We start from the raw sequence: 18,706 nt of genomic DNA, 5'->3' as shown, positions 1-18,706 counted from the left end.
GTCTTGCTATGATATCATCCTTAAGTAATTCTCAAAATAAAACACAGTCTAAGACAGAACACATGCATTGAAATGAGTTGTGTTTCCTTATTCACATGATTAGTAGAGCAGTTTTTAAAGAAAGGCTAATGGTAGGTAGAAAAGTGGATCAACTCAAATTCTGTTGGCCTTAAAATTAGGAAATTAATTAATTTTAATTTTCTTCCCCGCTGAATACTCTACCTAAGACCATCAACTAGACTCCTTCCATTTTTGCTCATTTAAAGTAGACATTCTCTGACTAGTTTATTAAACTCTGTCTATGGCAGTGAATATAAAAGAATTTGTGGAGATTATAACTGAAGACACATTTATATGCAAAAATCAGAAATAGTGGATAAAGATAGATAGATAAAGATAGATAAAGCAAGTGGAAAAAAACACACAGTAGGTTGCGTGCTCAAGGAACATGGTTTCATCGGCCCAGACTAAAATTCATGGGGGTGAACCCTGAGTCACACTTAGAAAAGTGACGGACATGGGCGGGCACAAGAGGGACAAAATGGGTGTGCATCACACCTGCATAGCAGACTGATGCCCTTCTGTGTTCTCACCATATCTCGCCTGGTCAGGAGGTCATGACCTAGTCATGATGCCCTAGTCATCCCTCTCCTCAAGTTAACAACAAAAGGACACTCATACCCCGACAGTCAGAGGACTTGATAACTGAAGATTTCATACATACCAGGGAGGACCGGCTCCAGGTGGGCTGGCGTCTGATAGGGGGTGGAGAATTTGATTGTCTACATGAAAAGTTGAGAAAAATGAGGTTGGTTATTATTATTTACCATGTACAAGAAGACCAGATAGACAAGAGAGGGAGAAGAGGAGAAAGGAGAAAAGATGAGTTAAGAATTACAGCAAAACATAAACATTTTCTATTTCTGGGTGCTGAAGCTAAGAACAATTTCGATTTCTTTTTTGTTCTTTTTTTATTTTCAAAATGTTTGGAACATATGATACTTTTATAATATGTTTTACAAAGTAATATTAGAAGAACGAGGCTTATTTCTAAAGACAAATTATAAGGGAAATAAAAATGAACAACAGTCTTTTAGAGGTTAGAGAGTGGAGACCTCTGGAGAAGAATGCTGTTCAGATGATGTTGATTTCATAAAACTCCAGAGGGCTAATCCAAGCCTTCATGCAGCCCATGCCGAGGCTCTGAAACTATCAATATATACAGAATTTACTGTCTATGTGGGGTAGGGGGTATGCTTTTTAGAGAGTCCCAGTTTTTATCAGATAAGAGGTTAGGAACCTCCCATACATGGTTATGAAGAAGAAAGGAATGATTATTACAGAAGTAGAAAGGAAAACAGAATTTCCTTAATTTTCAGTCTAATATGTGATGCTCACTCATACATGTGATGGTCACTCATGTAAGAAGAAAAGGCCACCAAAGAAATACAAATACTCAGAACATTTTATGTTAAAGCCACTTGCTAAGAAATGATCAAACCAGAAGACTACAGTGAGGACTACACTTCTCAAAATAGTTTTGTTTTTAAATTCACCCTACAGAAGTCAACTACAGAATTCTTGTTAATGTCAAAGACACCCCAACAAATCAAAGGCAACAGCAGAGAACTGCAAAGATGTGACCTATAGGGAGTCTGTTCAAAAGAATGGTGTATGTGTCTATGCGCGCATGCGCGTGTATGCACGTGTGTACCCATAACAGATATGGTGGCTTAAATTGCTGCTCTCTAATTAGTGCTCTTCTGATTTACATTTGCAAACTTTGCTGGCAGACCTAATTCTATATAGTCATCTCTTGGTATCCAAGGAGGATTGGTTCCAGGACCCTCCTCGGATACCAAAATCCATGTATGCTCAAGTGCTTTATATCATCTGGCATAGCATTTGCATATAACCCATGCACATCCTCCCACATACTTCAAATCATCTCTAGATTACTTACAATACCTAACACAATGTAGAGAGCTGCCGGTTCATAGTGAATTCAAGTTTTGCTTTTTTGGAACTTTCTGGAATTTTTTTTAATATATTTTGATCCATGGCTGGTTGAATTCGCGGATATGAAACCCACAGATACAGAGGGCCGACTGTACTATCAAATATACTTTCAGACTCTGACAGTGACCAATGGCAACGACTGGTTTGAAAGAGCCTCCATCACGTAGAGAAAAAAGTCTGCCAGGACCTGATGATCCAGTTCTAAAGCAGCACCTTCTTCAGCAGGAACCGCTCTAGGACAGCATTTTCACACTCTTGCATGTGTCCACTGGGGACATGGGAAAGCAGTTCTTCTCCTGCATTTACATCCCAAAGTTCTTTGAAACACAATTAAGCACCTTGGGCTCCCCAACTGCTGATGTACTCTGCTGAGGAACGTCTTTTGAAGGCAACCAAAGGAAAGGCTATGATAGTGTAAGCCCGGCACGCTATATCCAAGGTCAGGTCACAGTTTAGTTCCCTCATCAGACTCCCTTTATCATCTTTACTTCCAAATTAAATTGAAAAACACACACATGGATTTGTGACATCTATTAGCGTCTTCCAAGTCTTCCTCTAATTACCCTGGCCTCTCATTTACAGGCGGGTGACATGACCCAGAGGCACATGCAGCGTTAGCCAACTGTGTGAGCAACACAGGGCTGAGGATGACAGCAGCTTCTTCTCTTTCAAGTTGGCTCGTCACTCTGCTACCTGCTTCTGAACACACTCTACATCTGACGCGAAGGGCCGCCCCGGCAAACTGGGAACCGCTCGGTTCCTCCAAACTCACGGCAGAGGTTGGAAAGGCACTGATGTCGGCCAATCCGTTCGGGAAGTCAAGCATTCACAGTCAATTTGCAAATCATTTTCTCCCTAGGCATAGAGACTACACAAGACAGTCTTCATCATTAAAGCCCCTTCCCTCCCGCCCGGCTTTAACTTGCCCCTTTAGCTTCTACAAGGAATGAGGAAAAAGAGTCAGTATAAAAAGCGATCTACACCATCCCTAAAGCACAAGAATTTAAGCTGATCCAGGGAGAGGGTGGACGAAATGTTTACTTACTCAGTGCAGATTTTGTTTTGTTTGTAAAACTTGTGCCGTGTAGCAAACAATCGAGATATATACTTGGCATTTTCGATATCATCCTTGGAGAAGAAGAAACAGGGGAAAAATAAACATCTGTTTGATCGTATCGGGCTGGCCAAAAAGTTCGTTCGGGTTTGGCCATACAAACCCGAAGGAACTTTTTGGCCAACCCAAATATATGCATTTCACTAGGATTCCCCTGAGCGGGGACACGTCCCTTCCTCCCTTCACGTCAAGCACAAAATAACCCCCTGAGTCAGAAACCAGTGTGCTGAAATTCAGTGGCGGTCATGTCTATGAAGCCCACCCAAGGATGGCAGACAATACTGTCCGCTAAAGAATCCTTGATGCCCAACGCACTGGGGTTAACACTGATGATCTGGCGTGTCTTTACATAATGCTAAACCAAGTGCTTTAAAAATCAGTAAATGAATCAAGGCAGAGCGTGGCACGAACGCCAAGCATCATTAAATGTGAGGCAGGGAGGTGCAGGGAGTGCCTTGGCTCTCAAATAGGCACTCAACAGAAAGGCAATCACCCAGTTTGCTTCAGATCAGGCTTGGACTATGATGGCAAAGAAAATCCAAACCAGCCAGTAAAAGAAACTACCATGCAATATCATCAGGGGTGACTAGTCAAGGGCATGCCAGGCAATGTGATCCACCGCAAATAAGGCTGGTGGAGGAACCCAAACCCTAGAGTCAAAACTCAGCTTGAAACCCTAGCATTGTGAGCATGAAGTCCCCACCACCTTCCAGAAATGAGCGATGACAGCACTGGGCAAGTATTGGAAAGTTATGGGTTCAACAGAATATTTATTCTCTCATGACATGGAGAGCGAGGAAAAGATATTACAAGTTGAGAAGACAAACAGCAAGCTGCCTGTGGGACCCTGCCTTCATCTGTCCGTCTTGCTTACCGTGTGAAAGAGGGCAGTCTCCTCTTTGCTGATGAGCTCCACCAGGATAGTTGACTTGTTGTGAGTGATATTTCCCATGTCATTCCACCTGCACAGAAGAAAGCCAACGGCATTTGCCCAAAGATGTTCTAGGCATTTATGACAGCATAGGAGTGTCATCTGCTACTACTGAGTCTCATTTTACAAATTATGATTTAACCATATTTTTAAAAGCTAAACGTCCCTCCTCTCAAAGCAGAAAAGGAGATAAAATGCAACACGCATCTATTTAAATAGCTAAAAATCCTATGTAAACGACGTCCAGATATTGCTGTTAATAAAGTACACTTTCCTTTACGACCTAGGAGGAAAATATGCCAGAGACTTCCACTGCCTTGGTTTTCACACTTCCAAATGGACAGAGCATTTCCCGTGATCCCCGTTTTCAATGCTGGAGGGGGATGTCATTTAAAAGTCATGTGTGGAATTCCCTGGCTGTCCAGTGGTTGGGACTCCGCAGTTTCACTGCCGAGGGCCTGGGTTCAATCCCTGGTCGGGGAACTAAGATGCCACAAGCTACGCAGCACGGGCAAAAAAAAAAAAAAAAAAAAAAAAATCACGTGTTTCCAGGAATCTAGGCTGAAGAATCCACAGAGGTTCTGTGTTGCGATGTACACTACAGATTTGATTATGCCACTTGGAAAAAATGCCTAGGGAGTGTTTAATGTGCCTACATTTTTGTGATCTAAACACACACACACATTTCCTTCCCTTTCCTCATGGAGATCTTATCTAAAATGAGATACACAGAAAGAACCACCAGACAAGGGAAGGTAAGCTCCTGCTTCCCATTCTACTTGGAGCCAGTTTCTAATCATCTCTTACACTACCTACCCTTCACTCTGTTCCCCGACCTATAATTCCCTGCCCACCACCTTTTCCCACCATCTTGCTTTTGCTCATTACACTTCTACCTCTGCCTGCATGATTCCTTTAAGACTCAGAAGAAGTCACCTTCTCCAGGAAGCCTTTCCTCACCCCCAAGCACCCACATTGCCAGGAAAGACCCTAGTGTTGTCCTCTATCAGTCACCACATTGTATCACAATTGTTCATGTCTGTGACCAGATCCCTAACTAAACCAAACTCAATCATAGGCCCTCATGCCCCAGGCAGAGATTCTGCTTTCTTCATCTCTGTATTCCAAGCACCAAGTACACCTGGCACACAGCATACAATAGATGTTTGCTGAAATAATGAAAAGTAATGATGGTGTCTCGCATCTGTATAGAGTACAGTTCTTTTATCAACTCTCTTAGGTAGACAAGGTGGCTATTTACGTTCCACTTTGGAGATGAGGCAATTCAGGCCAAAGGGGATGACTTAGCCTCACTCACTCTCCTCATCAGGGACAGATGAGTTCTATACCTTCCAGGTTTTCCTCTGATCAGCTTTCCATTACACCAGTACCACCTGTTTTTACATGTATCTACATGTGTTCTGCACAGCTGTCTGCTGACTTACAATTCCATTAGATCACATTTATGTGGACTCACAGCTATGTGCTCCTTAGTGAAGGTCTCAAGAGATAAGAGATACGTGGTCTCCTCTAGCTCCATTCCCTCAAATCCACTGCCAAAATTCTGGGTCCACTCCTCACTCCACCATATGACTTCACCTTAGTGGCACAATTAACATGACACTGTAGTAGAAGTAAATTCCCATCTTGGAAGGGTTTCAAGGCAAGGGCTAAAGGAAGCAGTTCCTAAGGAAACTGAACAAAACCTGTGAGGCACTTATGATCAGCAAACTTTCAAATTGCTATTTTCTATTTCATCTAGATAGCCAGAATCCAAGATGTGTCTGCTTCTCTTCTCCAGACTCAAGCACTGATTTAGCTACAGAGAACTGTGTGGGACAAAATGGCTGGATAGCTTTACATGGGCATAAAAGCGTATAGTTACAACTCTGCACGTATTTATATATTTTATTTAATTTGTTGTAGGTATATGAGTTGATTGAATACGTCCAAGAGTCAAAAAGTTTATTCTGTAGCTCCAAAGAGCTCTCTCCCCACTCCTGTTTCAATAATGTCTCTATTCAAAGAGCAAGAGAAAATAAATGGACAAAAATAATGGCAGGGTGGGGACCTAGGAAAATAAAAGCCAAATAGGAAGCTTTTAGTGGGAAAACTTTCTCAAAATGACCTGCAGCTAAGTGCTGATCCAGAGAATACACGGCTGGCCAAGAATTCACTTCCAGAAAGTGGACCGTGCTTTGCCTCTAAGATCTGTCTTTGATCATCTGCCCTGGACGTGCAGCTCTGCCTATCAGATGCACACACAGGAAAGCTGCCTTTCCGGTAAATAACAGGCCATACTGCCCTCATAAGTGAAAGCAAGCATGCAGTTTTTCGGCTTGTTGATACTACGATGGGATCTGTGGGCACCCATACAAAGCAAGCTCATTGACATGTAATGCAGGGGACACCCTGCCACTTCCCTATGCTGTTTCTACTCATGTTAAATGGAAAAGAAGGTTGAAGGGTCAAAATAATAAAAAGTACCCAAGTCCTTTCAGTTATGCTAACAAATTGATTGCTTTTTCAAAACACACTTTCACAAATAGACCTCTTTCGTTAACAGAAAAATTAGTTTGCACTTTTCTAGCACATGTGGTTAGGTAGAGGGTGCAGGGCAGTGGAAAGAAGCCAGTGTGGATTTAATGACTGGTCATGGGTAATCCAGACAAAGGTAATCCCATGGGGGCCTGACTCATGGAAGAGCCCATCTCCAACCAGATTCATAGAGTTTTGTTCCACTCTTTGGCTCAGTGGAGGTTCAACTACGCATTTCTTGGGGTCAGGCGGAAAGAAAGAACATCCCCCATCCCCAAACAAACCCCCGGGGAAAGTGAGATGCATTTCTCCATAACCAGTGAAATCCTGCAGAGGGGGCGGATCTTATCAGAGTTGAGAAAAGCTCAGCTCTGATCCTTGGTCTGCCCCGTAACTCATCTGTATAACTTTCATACTCCATGGGGTTTGCTAGAGCGCCTCGAGGGGAAAAAGGAGAAAGACAAATCAGACTACCTGTATATTACTGCTTGTCTTCCAATTCTGTTTCTCACGAAAATCCCCATAAAGAAAATGCCCAGGTGCACACTGTTTCCATGATTGTCCTGCATAAGATCAACAAAAGATCGTTGTGATGAAACAGATCCCCAGCGGTCTGGCAACCTACCCATGGGAACCACACCCCATTTCTCACCCATACGTGGAATGAATCATAGAACGGAATAGGGGCAGAAAAGCCACTAGGTCCAAAGGGACGTATCCCACTGCACATCCTAATAGACTACACAGATACCTTTTTTTCTTTTATCTCAGTTTGTCACAATACATTTCCTGTTTAAGAAAGAATTTTAGGATTTTCTCAGATTTGTTGGCAGTTAAGATTTTCTCTTTCATGAATATCTATTAGTATCTTTTCTAACCCTAGCTTTCGGTTTTTTAAATCAAAATTATACATGCACATAGTTTGATTATATCTGCATACTGCATATGTGCAATTATTTACGCACACAGTTTGAAGAACTGAATCCTCTTCAGATCTTATTTAAAAGCAGCCTTGGACCCACCATTTCCTCTCCCTTAAAGGCATCCACTTCCACCACTTAAAGCCCTAGAGTGTGTCTATTTGCATCCACCATGCTTGGCCTTCCAATTTAGAAGCTCATGTTCCTCAGTTCTGGGATATTTTCTCAAATTACTACCTTCTGTTTCCCCTTTTCACTCCTTTTAGAACTCCCACTGTTTAGATGTTGCACATCTGGGCTGGCCCTCCAATTTTATCTCCTGCCTTCCACATTCCATTACTTTGGGTTTTTTGGGGTGAGATTTCTCTTAATTTAATCTTCTAACCTATCTATTAAGTTTTCCATTTCTGATATCATATTTTCAATCTCTGAGGGTTCTTTTTTATTTGCCGAACGTTCCCTTTTAAGAGCACTCTATTCCTTCAAGGAGGTAACGTATTTGTATTTTTTATCCTTGAGACTCATAGGATGGTATTTTGGGCAGGGGGCCCTTCACCCTGCAGACTCGCTGCCTCTTTCACACTGCTTCATTCTCATTGGGTTGACGTCTGTTGTTCCTATTAGGGCATCGTGGGGGGTGGTGATGTTCGGCTGTCTATTCACGTTCCAGGGCGGGATGCTAAATGCTGGTTGGGACCTTTGTGAGCACAGGAAGGGCACGTGGACGACAGGCTTCACTGTCGGGCAACCTGCTGGGCCCTGTCTGGAGGAACTCAGAGGGCTTCGGTCTGGTCTCTTGGTCCAGTCAGGTGCCTCCAGCCTCCCGCCTGGAAGAGTGTAACCCAGCGGCCAGCGTTCTTGAGAGCAGAGTGGGAGCAAGGCTCAGCGTCCAGTGAGTAAACTGTCACCCAGCCTCCTGCTTTCTCTTGGGGGACATCCTCTTTGTGGAGTAAGTGGAGGGCCAAGCCCAACTAGACCTAAGATGGAAAAGATAAACCCCTACCTCCCTCAGAATACTTGATCCCACTTAAGACACAAAGATGACAGTGTCCCTTCTCAGGGACCTCTTCTCAACCCACCTCCCAAAGCTTCCATTCAAGTAGGCGTCTTCTAACAGAGAGAGAGAAAGGGAAAGACAGCTGCTGATGGCAAAAGCCGAGACAGAAAGAACTGGGGAGGAAAAAAGGGCCTCGGGGACTTCCCTGGTGGCGCAGTGGTTAAGAATCCACCTGCCAATGCAGCGGACATGGGTTCGAGCCCTGGTCTGGGAAGATCCCACATGCCGCGGAGCAACTAAGCCCGTGTACCTCAACTACTGAGCCTACGCTCTAGAGCCCGCGAGCCACAACTACTGAGACTGCGCTCTAGAACCCGTGAGCCACAATTACTAAATCCTGCGCGACTAGAGCCCGTGCTCCGCAACAAGAGAATCCCCCGCTCATCGCAACTAGAGAAAAGCCCACGCATAGCAACGAGGACCCAACACAGCAAAATAAATAAATAAATAAACAAACAAATAAATAAAATTTTAAAAAAGAGGGCCTCGGTAATTACGAGAAGTTCAAAGGTAAGCTGTATTACAGAAAAATCTGTGAGAGAAAAGAAGATAGGTGAAGTAGAGACGGGAAGAAACAGGAAAATTCTGCAGAAAGACTTTTCTGGGCACGTTGCCAGTAGGTGGGTGCAGAGGTCTGGTGGGAGTGGATGGGGACGTGGGAGGGGCAGGCCACCAGGGTGAGACAACAGAAAAAACACATAACGGATACCCGTTAGAACAACTTAGCCAAGGACTGACGCTCCAGACTCTGTATGACCCATTCCAGAAGCCCCGTCCCTCCACGCCCACGTGCTCCAACAACACAGGAGGATGGAGGCTGCGGCCACCCCTGTGTTTGTGGAGGGGGAAGGGCAGACCTGTCAGGAAATGGAAGGGACTCCCGCCCTGAACCTTGAAAATTTTTAAGAAACCACTCATGGAAAAACCCACACTAGACATAAATGTTCTTCCCTGGGACATATCCGTAACACACTTTTTAAACCTTCCTTGGTCAAGAAGGACCTGTACTAACCCAAAGGGACCCCATCCCCACATGCAGGTTGCCCTGCATACTTCCCTGGTGGCTCTTTCACTTAGAGCTGATCCCCTCACTGCCCACACGGCTACTGCGGCCCCACCCATCGTCCTTGGGTCGCCAGGAATCATGTGGTCTGTAGGTGGTCACCTGAGTCATGAACAGCTATGTGGTGGAGGAAGAAAAAAAAGCAGCAGCCCAGCTGAGTTACACCCACTGGCAGTGAGTCAGCCGTGCCTATCTGCCCACTCGGACTAAGCTCTGGTATCTCCCTTGTACTTTTCCCACTGAAGGACAGACTAGAAAACACATCAGAACCAAGCACGGTGGATTTCAACACTGTCTCCACTGCCTCTATTTCCCACAGTTCAGAATTACTAAAGACAACACAAGCAAATGACCACCATGACAAGACCTCCAACTTCCAGGGCCTGAGAAGTCAGTTTTCTAGAAGTGGAGAAAAGTTTACTGTGATTTTCCAAAATGGCATGACTATATATGGGCGGGTGAAATGGAAGTGGGACGCAGATGGTTTCATAAGGTATTATTGCGAGGAAAATGGATTACAACCCTATGAAGGGCAGCCATTAGAGAAGCAAAAGAAAATTAAACAAATCTAAAAAAGAGCCATTTAGCCTTTTTTTGGAAGCTGCGGCCACCCTGCTCGCTTCTACTTGATACACATGGGCAGTTCTCATTAAGGCAAATTGCAAGCGTGCAACAGAGGGGGAACAGAACACTTATACAACAGCCAGCGGAGCCAGTCTGGAGTGAAATGTTTTTGCTGAAACTGCAGGCGTCTCCCAAATTGCCGAGGTGTGCCAGGTGCTTTAGGTTTCTGATCAAACTCCATCTTTTGCAAAGTGGGTCAGCAGAGAGAGGAAAATGAGTTTGGATGATGGGCTCAGCTCTGTAAATGACCCTGCACCATGACCCCCCAACCACACCCACTTCAGGAGGTGGATTTGTTGCAAAGGATGGGATGTGCTGTAACCACTTCCTAGGCATAGTTTCCAGACAACACCAAAGGGGCTGGGAACCCACAACAGAGGCTCTGTAGAGCTGGAGAAATAAAGTATGACTGCATACAGGAAATGTTTCATCCTTCCTCACAAACAATTATCACCGCATCAGCCCAAAGAAGAGAAAAGAAAAGAAGCACGGGCAAGAAAACTGCTGGGGAGGGTCTGTATTAAGGCACGCATGATGTTTGCTCCTTGTCCCACTGGAAGGCTGGATGTGGCCTCGATAAATTCTTGGCACCAAATGGGCTGGTGTTTGGTACTCACTCAGAAGGTTGTCTTACAAATGAGATATTCTGCTGAAGACCATGGAAAGCTTCAAACCCTCTCCGTTACGAAAAAGGGTTTGCTTTTACCTAAAGTAAATTGGACTTGCCAGCTAATGCCACGTAGCAGTAAGAAAGCCAAGCCTTCTGGCTCTCTGCTCTCAGTCAACACTGGTTTTCCAAATGCCTGTGCTGTTCTGAGACGGCTGAAGCAAGGAGAGGGTATGCTACCTTCACAGGGAAGATTTCCTGTCCAAAGCCATCCAAACGTTCCACCTCATTGATGTACATAAGCTCAGCTTCTGCTGGCAGGATGCCACTAAAATCAAAAGAGCATCAAAGGAGGAAATGGTTAAGAGCAATAAAGTCAGTGGAAGATCCTACCCTCCTGGTGGCAAATTCCAGAACTGTGGTTTTAGTTCTGGGAAAAGCCATTGTCACCCAACCAACTGTGCAGGCATGGTGCATTACTAAGTAATGCATTAATATATTCCTCAGTAGCCTTTTACTCAACAGGGAATAATAAGAGGAAGGTAAAGTATATAATTAAGAGCCACAGCCCTATAAACACTAAATAATTATTCCAGACATCCTGGTGAATAATGCTGCCTGCTTTTAAAAAAAAAAAAATGTATTTTTCTCCCACCTGGGAAAAAAATCTCCATTGCTTAAAAAGAAAGAAGGAAAAAGGAAGAAAGGCAAAAGTTTATGAGGATGACATTTTGGGAGCCAAGTAACCAAGATAAGAGAAGAGTCTAGGACCACTGCACATGTCCCAGAGAGCTCCACGTGGCCCTGATCAAGCTCTCAGGGATGCCTTCAATCTCACTCTTTTCCCTCCTGACCTTGACTTTCCCACCCAAAGCAGCTCTTGAGGTCTGCACTCAGCACAAGCAGTCCCAGGCTTCCCAGGTCTGGCAACAGTTTTAGGAAGGTCACAGAGAGGAATTCCTCTGGCCAACAACTCCACATCTGTGTGGGCCAACTGGTGTGAAAGAAAAAAAGGAAAAAAGAAAAAAAAAAAAAAAAAGGAAAGGGAGGGAGGGAGGAAAAAACAAAAGGGAGAGAGAGAAAAAAAGAAAGGGGAGTGGTAGCACAGTTTTCAAATCTACATGCACTCTCAGAACAGAGCTGAATCACTTGCTACAAGAAACAGAACTGTGTTGACTCAAGCCGGGGCTTGCGGGGAGGGGCCGAACGTCTCCTGCCTCAGACAGGACAGGACAGTGGCCACGTGCTGGGTCAGGCAGCCCCCGCCTTACCTGTGGGCTTTGTGTTCTTGGGCCACCTTCTGTGTCAGCTCCTCCAGAACAGCTTCTTCCAGGGCCAAATCCTACCAAAATGGAAAGCAGTTCAGGTCACTTGCTATTTTGCTTGCAAACCTTAAAAACTCTCTTTTTTCTCGAACTTGTTCCGGATTAGCTTCACTTCCTCAGTCTCCCTTTACTCCTTTGAATTAAAGGTTGTCATTTTTAGGACAGAGGTTCATTTTTACTTTTGTAACAGGGCTCTCCACTATAACAGGCTATTTCAAGGCACATTTGGGGTTGCCATCTAAATTCTGGAGGATCTGGGAATAGCTCTTTTTTCATTTACCTTCTTCTTCCCTATCTGCCTGCCTCTTGGATTTTTATTAAAAATGCTTTGTAAGAAACAGAAACAGACTCACAGACTTAGAGAACCAACTTATGGTTACCAGGGGGTAGGGTGGGGGGGAAGGGATAGTTAGGGAGTTTGAGATTGACGTGTACACACTGCTATATTTAAAATGGATAACCAACAAGGACCTACTGTATAGCACAGGGAAACTCTGGTCAATATTATATAACAGCCTAAATGGGAAAAGAACTTGAAAAAGAATAAATACACGTACATGTATTGAATCACTTTGTGGTACACCTGAAACTAACACAACATTGGTAATCGACTATACTCCAATATAAAATTAAAAGTTTAAAAAAATGCTTTGTAAGCACTTACACGTTTTTAACAATGAGGATATACAGGCAAATGAGTTTCCAGGTCGCCATCCCTTCCAAAGCTGAGCCCAAGAAGGGACTGTGCCTGGCCTTTTTATCCACCAGCACAATCCCAGCAAACTAATTCAGAGCCACCTGAAGTCAGAGCTGGCTCATTCAGAGGCTAGTTGATGGGGCCTTGGGAGCAAAAGAGGCCATGACCACTCAACCACCTCAGCGGAGCTCCAGAAGGTAACAGGTGGGGAGCTGACCAGCTGGTGTCTCGATCAACTGAATCCCAGGCCCCTGGACCAGTGCTGTGCTGGCTGCCATGGGATTAGAGTCAACTGGATACATTGCTTCCCAACTCCCCTTCAATGACGGCGGGAGTATTTAAAGGGTTTGTTAAACATTTAGCAGGAAAGTGAGATGGAGTCTGGAGGAATACATCCAAGATGGGGAGACCAATCAGTTCCTGAGACATTGATGGGCATGGAGATTCTATAGCTCATCGCACCCCTTTCAGTGGCTCCAGCCCAGAGGCCTCTGCCCTTCCCAGGTGCAACTTCCACGCCCCCCAGGCTGGTGAGCACCAAGGAGGGCACAGATGTGCTCTGTCTTCCTCTGAGCTCCAGAGGCGGCGTTAGAAGGGGCTCCGAGCTGTGTGTCGCGGTGAGCCTTCCAAGGCTCATCAAAGACACTTGACGGGTGGACTGATGTTTTCACAGAAAACATCCAGAATGCCTCATTCCCTTGGTTCTAAACTATCATTTATATAAAGATTACGTCCAATTTAACAGCTTTTCATGAAACACTACCCCCAAAAAAGTACACCTCAAAACTGCAAGAAACATCCCATCTCAAATGATGCAACTGGAGAAAATCAATATTTCTTAAAGCTGGAACAGGCGAACATAACTATATATTGGAAATTCTATAGCTCTGCAGATGGTCCTGAGAAACCTTAGAGAAGACGGAGGGAATTGCTGGCAGCTCTCATTTTTCATGTGTTACTGATTAATTTGCTGTTTTCTGTTTAGCCATCCACTGAAACAACTCAAGTCCATGATAGGAAACAAGCTCGATGTTTTCAGTTTTATGCTGTGGAATCACAAAGATGCCACGTGGCTTAGGAAGCCAGCTATGTCTGTGCATCTAGGTACCGAGTATTAGGAATAACTCAATATTAATTTTGAAAAGCTAATAAAAGGCATGTGGCAATAGAATAAAATAAAGATAACTGAAGATCAAAAAGTGCTCCAATAAACTGCTGTCTCCTACTCTGAAAGAAGAAAAAGTCCGAAGGGACCCCTCTGCTATTGTACTCAACCCCACCGCCTCCATCTGTGTCTGGGGCCTCCCTGAGGTATGTGGTCCCACCACAGGGCCAGGCGAGAGTGGCTGCGCTCGGATGAAAGATGGCAGAGAGCAAGCCTGCACACAGCTGCACACCTGGGGAGCGCCCTGTGTACTTAACTTTGTTCTTTGCTCGGCTGCAGAAATGCCATTTGACAAATTCGGTTACTTTATAAGATCAAACACAGCCATTCATCCCATCTTTCCTCCCCCACCAAAGGAATGCATTCTTCCCTTTGAAAGCTCTAGTGGAACCAAGCAGAAAGTTTGCAACCTTCCATGGCTCCCCACTGCCTACTCAATTAGGTCAACACCTGGGCCTGGCATTCAGACCATTCTTCGGTGTGACTCAGCCGTCCCTTCAGACCTCTTCTCTCAAGGGTTCAAGACCTCAGGCCGACTCTTCCTAACACAAACTGCTTTCACGTCTCACTCCATCTTTCAGGTCTTGACACACCTACCACTCCCTGGACAGGGCTTCCATATCCTGTCGCGTGGGACAGAAGCCTTTCCCCCTCTGGACCTACCTCTTCCGCCCTGTGTGTCTCTCTTAGAGTTCTTACCATAGTCTACCTATTGTCTTTCTTACATAGTTATTTGGATACTCATCTTACCCTTTATCCTTGTCTCTCTCCCTCTACTAGATGACAGGCACCTAAGGTCAGCAAGCAGCAAGCCTCCACATTGCCTCCAGGGCCCATCTCAGGGCTTTGAATAATGCCAGCTTATAAACTCTCGACATACAGTAGACGATCAATAAACATTGATTGAGCTGAGCTGAGCTCAATATGCAACGTGTCAGTTTCATATTGTCAAGCGAGGGTTTTTTTGTTTTTGTTTTGTTTTAATTTTTATTGGTGTATAGTTGATTTACAATGTTGGGTTAGTTTCTGCTGTACAGCAAAGTGAATCAGTTATACAGATACACATATCGACTCTTTTTTAGACTCTTTCCCCATATAGGCCATTACAGGGTATTGAGTAGAGTTCAAGTTACGCGAAGCCGCTGAATGATAATCTATGCACTCTGCTTGTCCTCTGTCTGCTCACATTTCAAAGTGCATAGAGTATTGTTGCCTGGAAAGCACTCTTCAGCATCCTATGCTTGCCTAACAGAGACAGAAAAATAATGCTGATGATAATAATAATATGAGGACAACGATGATTATGATGACAACTAAATAAACACTTACTGAGAATTTACCATGTGCCCGATTAAGTCCTTCACGTGCATTCTCTCCTTTTAGCCTCACAGTCAGATTAGGCTTGTTATCCTCAGTTTTAGATGAGAAAATGGAGGCTTTGGTTAAATAACTTGCCCAAGTTTGTACAGCCAGTAAGTGGCACAGCCAGGATATGGGCACAGAACACTTGACCCCTATACTCTAAACCTCCTGACCACAGGCCACAGGGTATCGAGGATACAACAGGGGTCAGGGTCGTGGGGCGGAGGAGAGGATACATGACTGATGGCAGAAGCCTAGGAATATTCACGATTCAGATATGCATGCTGGTATCAGCTTCTGCCACGTCATCCTGAGGGCTGTCCAATAGGACTTTCTGGAATGATGGAAATGTTCTATAGCCAAGCTTTCCAGTACAGTAGCCATGAGCCACATGTGGCTATTGAACATTTTTTTAAATGTAGCTAATGCAACTGAGGAACTAAATTTTTAATTGTATTTAATGCTAATTAATTTCAGTTTGAATGTAAATAGCCACTGTCACTAGCAGCTACTATACCAAAGAGGGAAGTTTTAGATCCAAGGACAACAACATCAATATCTGTCTGGCATAGTGAGACTGAATGAGGTCTTTGCTGTTTTAATATCTGATTTGCTTAGAGCCCAGCGGAGGCATGGTCTTATTCTCAAAAAGGTATGATACACAAAATAACTCCTTTGCTGCTTTACAGCACTTTAACCTGTCAAAGCATTTTACCACCTACAAACTCATACATCTCATGCTCGTAATCACCTTTGAAAATTCTCCTGATCTCTGCCTAAAGGCTATGTGATAAAGACCTTTAATGAGAGAAAGGTAAAAACAAAAAAAAAATTGTGAAAAATTATCAACCCAATTCATTGTCTCCATTTGACACAAACATTCTCTAAAATTCTAAGGTATCACTTTCACTTTCCTCCCGCCGAGCACACCAGAAAACATCCTGACTTTTGAGTGAGCTTCTGAGATGTTACAGATATTGACACCAAGTCCTATGAAGAACTTCTCTGCTAAGTAATATGCTAATCTCTTTGAATGGAGGTTGATTTAATCGGTGGAATTAATAAGGCATTAAAAAACAGCAGGGCCAGCAGATAATACTGCTATTATCTTGGTGGGAAGAAGAATAAGGAGAGAGCTATTCATAAAAAGTTAGAGATTTTGCAGTATTTCCCTAACCTAGAAGAATAAGGTTAAGTTTTCGACCACTTTAGAGAAACGGTAACCCTTGTACACTGTTGGTGGGAATGTAAACTGGTGCAGCCACTGTGGAAAACAATAGAGAGGTTCCTCAAAAACTAAAAATAAAACTACTATATGACTCAGCAATTCCACTCCTGGGTATATATCTGGAAAAAAAAGAAAACACTAATTCTAAAAGATACATGCACCCCAATGTTCATAGCAGCAATATTTACAACTGACAAGCTATGGAAACAACTTAAGTGTCCATCAATAGATGAATGGATAAAGAAGATGCGGTGTGTGCATGTGTGTGTACGTGTATGGATACACACACAATGGAATACTACTTAGCCATAAAAAAGAATGAAATTTTGCCATCTGCAACAACATGGATGGACTTGGAGGGCATTATGCTAAGTGAAATAAGTCAGACAGAGAAAGACAAATACTGTATGATATCGCTTATATGTAGAATCTAAAAAAAATACAACAAACTAGTGAATATAACAAAAAGAAGCAGACTCACAGATATAGAGAACAAACTAGTGGTTACGAGTAGGGGAGGAAGGAATGGGAGGTACAGATTACTGGATATAAGAGAGGCTTAAGGATGTACTGTACAATATGGGGAATACAGCCAACATTTTGTAATAACTGTAAATGGAAAGTGACCTTTAAGAATTGTATAAAAATTTTAAAAAAATTTTTTTTAAGTTTTGGACCAATTAGATTCATCTCATCACTGACACAGGAAATAACTGCAACCTTACTTACCCTAGTCTCTCAAAACTTAAAACCTTTGTCGCCAGACCCTCTACTTTCTCCCATATGCCATAGTAGTTTAGATGCCAAGCTCTGCCCACTGTACTTCCAAAATATCTTTTGCATTGCTTTTTTGTTTTTATCTTCACTGCCAACACCTAATTCCTGTGTCTTGCCAAGAACACCACAACAGATTCTTATCTGACGTCCTTCCGCAAACGGTCTCATTACTCTAATCCAGTGGTCCTCAGAGTATGGGGTCCGCGAACCCCTGGACGGAGCCCACGTGTTCTAACTCCTCAGATGTTTCAGGCTTCTCTGCCACCGCTCCCCTCCGCACCCCTGAGCGGCCGTCAGACTGGCCAGTTGGCTCCCACCCAGTTACGCAGGCCGCCTCGCCTCTGCTCCTCCTCCCTCTGTCTACAGCATCCCTTGCTCCTTCCCTCTCTGCCTGCTGCAATGCTGCTCATTCTTTAAGGTGCAGCTCACACACCATTAGTCTTTCAACCTACCCTCAGCTCCCAAAACAGGACACCCCTCCCCACATAAAATCCCTATCATACTTTGTTACACTTGGATTTGCATTAGGATTTTGCAAACTTCCTATTGACTCAGCCACTTTGTCGTCGCCCTGAGAACAAGCACCGTTTCTTATATAACTTTATCCCTCAGGGGAAAAAGAAGTGGTAAATGCTCGTGATTTCTAAAATCAGAGCCGGAATGTTGGAGTGGGTATAGCCTTTCCCTAAAATGGTTTTTCAAATGTTTTAACTTTCCTCGTGAAAGCTCTTCTCAATTACTCCAAAGCTACCAAAAAACAAACAAAAATACTCCAGGGATAAAAACCTAGCCTCATGCCTAATTTAACCCAGGAATAAACATTTTACTCCATGGACGCATTCAACAGACTTATATGCATGCAAATTATGTGCCAGACAACAGTGGACGAGATAGATAGGGTCCCTGCTTGAGGACCATAGAGCTGACATTCCAGCTGACAATAAAAATGAAAGAAAGAATGAACACGTTCAGATACTGAAAGAGCTCTGAAGTACACGCATAAAAGGGCAGGAAGTGCCGGATGGTTGGAGTGTATAATACAGATGGTCAAGGATAAGGAAGGCTTCCCTGAGGAGGTGATATTTGAATCAAGACCTGAATGACAAGTCATAAGAAGACCTGGGGTCGAGCATTCCAGGCAGAGGAGCTGCAGTTCAAAGGCTCTGGGATGGGACCAAGCTGGGTGTGCTCAGAAAGGAAGACAGAACATAGTAGTGGAGGCTAGTGTGATGGGGCCGGGGGCAGGAAGTGTCTTGAGGAGGTAAGAAGAGGCATCTTT

The 18,706-nt window shown here is 43.9% G+C and overlaps 1 protein-coding gene across 3 annotated transcripts in view; it reads right to left on the bottom strand.

The window, feature by feature from the left end:
• Positions 1-18,706, bottom strand: part of PTPN14 (protein tyrosine phosphatase non-receptor type 14) — a 175,800-nt gene that overhangs the window by 29,028 nt on the left and 128,066 nt on the right. For all 3 annotated transcript variants that reach the window (XM_028164870.2, XM_057546071.1, XM_057546080.1), the window contains 6 exons: positions 12,145-12,215; positions 11,114-11,201; positions 7,077-7,165; positions 4,008-4,095; positions 3,065-3,147; positions 725-782 (listed from right to left, as the gene is read on the bottom strand). In XM_028164870.2, the coding sequence (XP_028020671.1) occupies positions 725-782; positions 3,065-3,147; positions 4,008-4,095; positions 7,077-7,165; positions 11,114-11,201; positions 12,145-12,215 (477 nt within the window). The remainder of the gene's footprint in view (positions 1-724; positions 783-3,064; positions 3,148-4,007; positions 4,096-7,076; positions 7,166-11,113; positions 11,202-12,144; positions 12,216-18,706) is intronic.

The sequence above is a fragment of the Balaenoptera acutorostrata genome, chromosome 1 (genome assembly GCF_949987535.1).
Source record: "Balaenoptera acutorostrata chromosome 1, mBalAcu1.1, whole genome shotgun sequence".
In the NCBI taxonomy this organism is placed as follows: domain Eukaryota; kingdom Metazoa; phylum Chordata; class Mammalia; order Artiodactyla; family Balaenopteridae; genus Balaenoptera; species Balaenoptera acutorostrata.
The sequence above is the reverse complement of the archived record's forward strand: the minus strand, read 5'-3'. Positions and strand labels throughout refer to the sequence as shown.